This window comes from Durio zibethinus, chromosome 10, assembly GCF_047325235.1.
Source record: "Durio zibethinus cultivar Kanyao isolate XHJ-2024 chromosome 10, ASM4732523v1, whole genome shotgun sequence".
Lineage (NCBI taxonomy): Eukaryota > Viridiplantae > Streptophyta > Magnoliopsida > Malvales > Malvaceae > Durio > Durio zibethinus.
Genome location: NC_143171.1, coordinates 21,173,709 through 21,181,851, shown reverse-complemented (window position 1 = coordinate 21,181,851; position 8,143 = coordinate 21,173,709). Strand labels below are relative to the sequence as shown.

Below are 8,143 nucleotides of genomic sequence, written 5' to 3'. Positions count from 1 at the left end.
TTCTTTTTTTTTTTTGGTTTATTGATTTTTAGTATTCTTTTAATTGAGCCACTTTTATCTTTTGTTTTTTTTTTTTTTTTTTTTTTCATTTGCTTATGCTAATGTATCTAATAACCAATAACCAATAATTTATTTTATTTTTTAGTAAAATATAATTATATACTAAAATCATTAAAAATTATTTTATTAGCTATTTTGATAATCAATTTTAATTTTTTAGTACATTCAACCATTTAGAGATAAACTTTTTTATTATTAAACCAATTCATTTTTGTTTCATATTGTAAAAGAAAATTATCTTTCTTTTTTTTTTGCCAAATAACTTAGGTGATGAAACTTAATGATAAAATATTAATTAAATCAATGATAGATTTAGAATTTTTTTAAGTGTTCACTTACAATATATATAAAAAATTGTCTGCAAATTTATTAATTTTATCAAGAAAAAAGATGTCCATAAAAAAATTTTGTGATGTCCAAAATTGTTTTTTCAAATTTTTAATTTTTTAATTTTTGAGATATTCATAAAAAAATTTTCTTTTCAAATTCTTTTACTTTTTAGTTTTTAATAATATCCATAAACGTCTTAGTTTGCAGAATACATCCGTCGCTAAACTAGATTAAACGATTTTTTCTAAGATATTAAATAAAGGCTATTTATAATTTTAAAATCAAAATATATAAATATTTATTCTACTTATCACTCAATAGGTAAAAGAAGCAAATAAAAAAATTTTTTAGTTAAAATGGCGCATTTTTTAAAATAAATAATTTTATATTTTTAATTTATATAAAAAATTAAAAATATAACATAAAATATCAACCGTGCATTCTAGGAGATTAAAACTAGTTTGAAGTTAATATTTATTTAAATTATTTTTATTTTTAATTAATTTTTTATTAATGTCAAATAATTAAATTTTAATAAAGTAGCAAAATTTTAAGTAGTGAGAGTATCTGGATTTTACCCCATTTTTTGACATATTGATTTCTGTGTTTTATGGTAAGGAGTGTTAGGTGAGCAGAAGAAAGAAAACCAAGGTTGATAATGAAATGTGCAGCAATGGTTGTAATGGGCTACAGGCCTCTTTTAAGGCCGAAATGCTTGGCTTCAAATCCCAAAATCAACACAGAGCAGCTACGATACCAGCTTGACCAACTACATGCTGAAGCTGAGACCACTCGAGCCAAAGGTTACCAATTCTCTCCTCTCTCTCTTCTTATCATTTTTCATTAAAATCCCCATTATCCATTTCCCCTTTTACCTTTTTAGATTCAATACTGTAATAGCCATTTCAGTAAAAAGCATGAGGGCGACTTTGAAGTTGTTGGGTTTTTGTTGCTTCAGTTAGTAATGCTAGATTGAGGTTTTTGCGGTTATCAGAGGCAGCAGAGAAGCTTCGGCGACAGGCGGCTGTTAGCATTCAGAGGGGGAAAGAAAATGAGGCAAGGGACCTACTTTTTCAGAAGAAGAAGGTTATGCAAGCTTTGGAAAAATCTAAGAGGCGGATTGAGTTATTGGATAAGCTTTCTACAAAGCTTAATGAGGTAAAACAAGATTGTACTTGATAATGTTGTTGCTAATGTAAAGGTAGAATCAAAGAATTAGAATTAACATTTAAAAGATAAAAGTATTGAACTTGGAGCTTAGCTCCATTGGTTTATACAACCACTCTTTCAGAGTTGGCATCCATCAGGTTTGGGATTCGAACTCAGCACTTGCAATCCTTTCCCTTGTACCTAGGAAGTATTAAGCTGTGTGTAGTTGGTATTAGCAACAAATGCATTACTATTATGGTGTGAAAAACCTTAAAATATGGCGTTTCTTTAACTAATTTCATAACAGTTGCTTTGCTATGCTTCACATTCAAAGTTTGTAAATGATACAGTGCATGGAATATCTGCTTGTCCATTAATTTGAACAGACATATGTTCTACTCTTAACTGGAAGAATTCACTGATCCTTAAATATTTTTCAACTGTTGTGATAAAACATCAAAGTGCGTTGAAAGCCTAAATTTGGTTTATGGTTTTAGAAGTTGTTTGTCTTCTCAAATTGTATAGTGCTATTTTGTGGTTAACGGAAAATTTAGGTTGAAGATTTTGGAATTAGTCAATCACAATTTTGTTCTTTCCTCTGACTAGTAGGGTAATACTGTCTTATACTTCATTCAACTTAACAATATCAAATTTGTATCATAAATCATATTGCATCATGGATAGCTTTTTCCCATATATGGGGTATTGAATCTGCCTTTTATTTTGTTGATGAGATTAAATATTCAAAGTATAATTACAATCACTATCAAATAATTTTCAATGATATCAAATAGTATATCCATGGGAGGAATCAATAAACAAACCAATATAAAGTTAGACTAAGCCCACATATAGTGGGACTTGAACCTGGGAACTAATGGTTCTAGGCTCCTTCCTTGCCATTAAAAGGCCTAATTGCAGATATTGGATATGCTTGAGGAGCTCAAATGATGGTTCCTAATCTGTCTTTTCTTTGCTAGTCTGACTTTTTTACTTATCTAGTTCTATTTGATTTAAATTTTTTCATGACTTGCATATTTATGATCAAACTTACAGAAATTCAGGCCCACGTTGTTATTTTGGGATATATTCCTCACAATTTTAATATGACATAAAAGGCAAATAAGCCACGATATCTTGATGCTGCTTATGCTAATGTTTTATGCAAAACTTAAGTGGAAATTGAAAAGTGAGGCTTGTATCTATGATGGGTATTGGTGTGTATGGGATGTGTATTGCTTACCCAACATAATCAGCAGTTGTAAACCTACAAAAGTTTTTAAAGATACCTTCTTATATGTTTTCTTGTACATGAATGTCTGAAATGTTCACCACATTTTAGTACTTTCTATAAATCAAGAGCTAATGGTCATCAGTTGGAACTTTTATTTTAGATATACACTTCATTTAATTTTGACCTGTATTCTGCCAAAGAAAAAAAAAAGGTAGTTTCAGAAATAAGTGATATACTTTTGTCCTATGGAGCCATGTTAAGCACTAAGCAGGATCCTAGATATCTTTACCTGATATGAATATGTTTTTTAAGGAATCCAACTCCTTTAATCTTCTATGTAAAATAAGATACTATTTTCTTGTGCCTTTCCATTTCCATTTCTACCTGGAGTTGCCACTAATAATCTATTGATTGCTGCTTAAGGCTGTGACTTTCTGATTTAGACTCTCAATGCTGTCAATCTATCCATTCTTTTAACACTATTCTGTATAAATTTTGATTTTTCTTTTTGGATCTTATTGAAGAGCTTAATGCTTCAGCTGTAAATGTAACAAGTCGTGTTGGTTTCAGGCAATAACCGTCAAAGAAACTCAACTAATTGGGAATATTGCATTAGATTCAGAAATTGGTGAAAAAGATGAGTCCAGTCCAGTTCGGATCATATCTCCCAAGGCGCGAACTGAAGAGGATAAAAATAAAAATAAGGGCTTTGGCCATGATGTGCTAGCACTCAGTGAAGATCAAAAGTTTTTGTTCCATACTGATGACTTGGAGGAGCGACTTGCGAATGAGGAGCTAGAGGAAAATCAAAGTTTCAATGCTTTCAATGAAGATAATAGAAATAGTAGTTTGGCAGCAATATCAACTTATGATGACTTCTTGGAACATTTGGATCAACAGCTCAACAAAATTGAACAAGAACTTCTCATGATAGTAAATGTTTCAACATTGTTACTGGATGATGAGAAGCCAAAAAATGTGAAGGTGCAGCAAACAAGAGAACTTCTTGAGAGTATCCTTGACCTAAGACACAGGTAAATTTTTAACTAAAAAATTGCCGAAACTTCAATCCTTTTATGCTTTTCTCAAGTCCGAAACAATCAACAATAATAGCTTAGAGATTTTATACCATAGATCATTAAGTTTCTGAAACTGGTATCTTCACAGAATTTCAGATATCAGGCAGATGAAGGTTGACATCAGTTAAGGCTTCATTTTATCCTGGTCAGGTTCCTACTGCCAGGTAGGGGCATTGTTTTAGCTGAAACTATTTGGATTCATATAAGCAAAAAGTCCTACATTGCTAGTTAGTATGTGCTTTATGATAGTTATTGCTGACCACAAAAGCAAAAAGTGAGTTTGTGACTTTGTCTATGCCAGTTGTGGAATCTTCACATTGTACACTTTTTCTTCCATTTTTTTTGGTGTTCCTTGACAAAGATGATGAAATTTAAAATATGTTTGGGGTGGAGAGTGGGGGACACCCTTGCTAAGAGTTTTTTGTAGATAGAGATTGTATTTTTTATTTCCCAAAAACCAATAACAGAAGATTTATTAGGGTTGGTGTGGGAGAGAGGGCCCTGGAAGATAGCAAAAGACTACAGTGGGTAAAAACCACTTCAACAGACAAGTCATTGCCTACATACCAAAGATGACAATAGAAAGATAAAGTTAATAGTAGCTACAGTACTTCATGGGTGTAAGTGCTCCCTGTCCATGATGAATATCAAGTTAATGCATGATTACTTCTACAAATTAACTACCAAACCAATAACTTTGAACTCTGCCACTTAGAAAGATGCAATTCATAATAATAGACTTTAATTAATTGTACCTTCATCAGAAAAGGTAAATTTTATGTGAACAACTATATAGGGTTAGTTTTTACTTGTTATGGTTGGGTTGGAAAACTACAGTGGAAAGCCACTTTTACTCAAGTTTGGTGTAAAATTTTTGAATCCTTTTGGCATTGCTTTGTGGTCTAAACTAGCTTTAGGAACCCATGCATAATACCAAGGGGTCAAAAGCTTGTGCCATTGTAGCTTTGCATGATAACAAAAACTGTATGCGAGTTAGTAGAATGCAGAACATTGCAGAATGGTGCTTTCCACGTAGTTAATACTTAAGGCCATTTTTAAGTTCATAAAAGGAATTTTTTTGTCTATTTCCTCATATCCTGCTGTGTATGGCTTAAGAAACAGTTATGTTATCCCAAAAATTCGATAGTAACTTAGTATAAGATATAAGCGAAGATAGCATGGGTCTATATGTAGATGGTAAGTGCTTTAGAAATCATGTACCCCTGTATAAATCTCTGTTTATGTGCAGTAAATAGTATAAATATTAAAATGCATAGAAACTATAGCTATTAAAGTGCTTGATGAGGCAACTCAAGATAGTTTTCTACATAACTGAAATGATAGATATTTGTTTCCTTCTATAATATTTAGTTGACTGAAATGATAGCTATTTATTTCCTTCTATAATAATTATTTGTCTCATCATGGTGAATTGGTCTACCTTTCCAAGATTTCCATTGGAATGTTAGGATTACTAGATTAGTTGTAACAGTTTGTCAAAGATAAAGAGAGAAAAGGTTATACTATTGTTAATAAATAATGTTAGAACAAGTCACAATCATTGGTCACATTGGTTCAAAGTTCAATGATGCTTATTCATTCTACGATAGGATAATACTATTTATTGCCTCATTCATTGACTCACTCAATAAGTGCATGATCGGTTGATTCCCCATGCAAGTAGTGGACTTCTGCTATATGTTTGTAGTGGGAAAAAAGGGAGTGAGATGAGTTAAATATTAGTTTTCCCCACTGCAAGTGATAAAAATAGTGAGGAGTAAATAACTCCGATTCCTCTATGATAATCATGGAATTGTGTTTGACTCTTGAGAGGGACAGGGTTTGATTGAAGAGAGCTACCCTAATTGAAGGACACTTTTTAATTGGTAACATTATATTGTGGTCACATTAGAAATGAATACTGCTTGCAATTAAAGCCATAAAGAGAGTAATGCAGGATACAAAAAACTATTTTCATTTCATAATTTTTCCTTGATATCTCAATTTTGTTGAAAGGAAAGGCAAACACACTAACCAAATTTTTAGATGTCCATGGCTTTTGACCATAACTCTTTTCCCTAATGATCACGTACATGTTTTTAAAGGTGAAAGTTCCTATACAGCTAGACTAAAATCTATTCCAATTGCTTAACAGAAAATATAAGAAAAAGCTAGTTTGTGATCTATGACAGATTTTTCAGCCACTTCTCTTTCTTTTTCCCCTTCAAAATCATTATAAGAAAATCTTCTTTTGGTGAAATCATTACTTATAATAACATAAGAAGAACTAAATGAACTCTTAAAACTATGTAGCATAAATCCACTGCGTCACTGCATTTTCACCATCAAATTGACCTACTTTGTGGATTTTTTTGGCACAGATAATTTATACATTCTCTAATAACAGTTGAAAGTATACATTTTTGTGAATTAGCAAGGGATAATAAGTGAAATAGAAGTAAATATACTGATGATACCTTATGTTATCACTTGCAAAGAATTGCTCAAATTACTGTAACCATCTAATATTCAGGTATGGGAAGGATGTAGCACTAACTGCTTGCTTTTATTCAAGTTGAAAAAAATAATCATGTGTTCTTTTGGTTCTGCTTCTGTATAGTATGAAGAGATTTGCAATTAGGCAATCTCCATGGGAAGAAGATCCAATCAAGAAATGGTTCCTGCCTTTTTCCCTTTTAGGATATGGAAACGTCATTTTCAGTCACTAAACATGAGGTCAACAACTGTAATTTTGCCACTATTGCTATTGTCTAGTGCATCAAATTGGTTGCAGATCTGCAGGATATCTTTCTCAGATTACAAATTCAGATTTACTGCAATTATTAGAAAATTAAAATGATTTGATTCACATTGAATAAATACCAAAATATTGGTTTAAATATAGGAACCATACAATGCTAATGTATTTACAAGACAAGAGAAACATTCAAGTGGCCAGAACTAATATGACACCTCAAACAGAGAGCAGGGGGAAGAGAGCTAATGAGAAGGGATGGTTGTTTCCCTTCTGGGTTTGATTCAATTAAATTGTAGACATGATAGTGCTATTTTATTCATAGTCATTTAGAAACTCCACAGATCATTGTTACTTTCCTGAAGTTTGAACTTGTTCTGGTTATCTTTCATATTAGCAGTTAACTTAGGGAAATTGAATTCAAGTTTTGTGGGGGTAGTCTGCATCTGGGCCATTTAAAATTTTTTTTAATTAGAATTGCTTTAAAAAATTCCAGTTTATATGTTAGAACTTTTCTCCATGCTCTTTACTAATGCATTGGTCTTATATTCTCTTACCTATTATCTCCACATTATAAGCTGTAACTGTTCATCAGAGGCTGCAGGTCTGCTATGAACCTTAGATGTCTTTATTACTGATTTGCTCTGCAAAAGGAGTATAATTTTTTTCCAAAGGCACAAACCTTACTAGGACATCCAATAGAAATATCAGTACCTATTACTATTATTACCTTAATCAAAGGTTACAACCTTTCTCGTAGCAAAGTTGGCATCTGCCATGGAAGCATCAAGTACCATTCTATAGATATGACACATGCCTTGATGTCTCTCTCTCTCTCTTTGGCTCTCTCGTTTATTGCCAAATATTGGTATATTTTCCCAGCTGCCATGGAAGCATGAAGTACCATTCTAAGATATGGCACTTCTTTCTCTCTCTCTCTCTCTTGTTTATTGCCAAACATTAGCATAATTTTTGCAGCTGCCATTTAAGCATGAAGTAGCATTATATGCATAAGAAATGCTCACTCCTATCTTCCTAGATCCTTTTTTATCAGCCCACTACAAAAAGTATAAAACCAAAGAAAGGATTAACCTAAAAAAAACTCACTAGCAGGTTGAATCAAGCTTTATAGGTCTAGCTTTGGATTCCTAAACTTAGTTTTCCCTCTGTTATGTATCCTTTAAAATATATACCTTGTTATTAATTGGTTGAAAATATGCAGGAACTTCTGTTATTATGTAATCACATATTTCACTATCAAATTTGGATAAGATCCCTAGGCTTTTCATTATTACACACAGGAAAGGATTCCATAGTTTTCTCTTCTTCTGATATGTTTCTTTACCTACATGTAGAAATATGCCCTTATTTTGCAAATGACAATTGCAAGGAGATTGTCTTGGTAGGCTATAATTCTAAGTCTTGAATTCAACCTTAATGTAATATTAAAGGATATAAAGTAAGAAGAAGAACAAAGAAAATGAAGAAATTGATCTTGAATTGCAATAAGAATTGCACACTACGTAGGCTGCATTT

The 8,143-nt window shown here is 31.8% G+C and overlaps 1 protein-coding gene and 1 pseudogene across 2 annotated transcripts; one reads left to right on the top strand and one right to left on the bottom strand.

The window, feature by feature from the left end:
* The first annotated feature begins 969 nt into the window (after positions 1-969).
* LOC149516538 (forkhead-associated domain protein) lies at positions 970-4,266 on the top strand. 2 transcript variants are annotated; one of them, XM_089766908.1, is made up of 4 exons: positions 970-1,193; positions 1,349-1,548; positions 3,344-3,807; positions 3,949-4,266. In XM_089766908.1, the coding sequence occupies exons 1-4, from the start codon at positions 1,049-1,051 to the stop codon at positions 3,968-3,970; spliced, it is 831 nt and encodes a 276-aa protein (XP_089623034.1). In that variant the 5' UTR covers positions 970-1,048; the 3' UTR covers positions 3,971-4,266. The 2 variants fall into 2 exon arrangements, with proteins under 2 accessions (XP_089623034.1, XP_089623033.1); XM_089766907.1 differs by having other exon boundaries at positions 3,941-4,266.
* A 1,432-nt stretch (positions 4,267-5,698) lies between these two features.
* The window catches only part of LOC111293349 (two-pore potassium channel 3-like), a 41,915-nt pseudogene continuing 39,470 nt past the window's right edge, over positions 5,699-8,143 (bottom strand).

What these genes read in the sequence shown, in the direction of transcription:
- LOC149516538 (XM_089766907.1), top strand. Translation starts at nt 1,049, where the DNA reads ATGAAATGTGCAGCAATGGTTGTAATGGGCTACAGGCCTCTTTTAAGG. An exon ending in TGAGACCACTCGAGCCAAAG is followed by an intron (nt 1,194 to 1,348) that starts GTTACCAATTCT and finishes TTGTTGCTTCAG; the next exon opens with TTAGTAATGCTAGATTGAGG. An exon ending in ATCCTTGACCTAAGACACAG is followed by an intron (nt 3,808 to 3,940) that starts GTAAATTTTTAA and finishes GTATCTTCACAG; the next exon opens with AATTTCAGATATCAGGCAGA.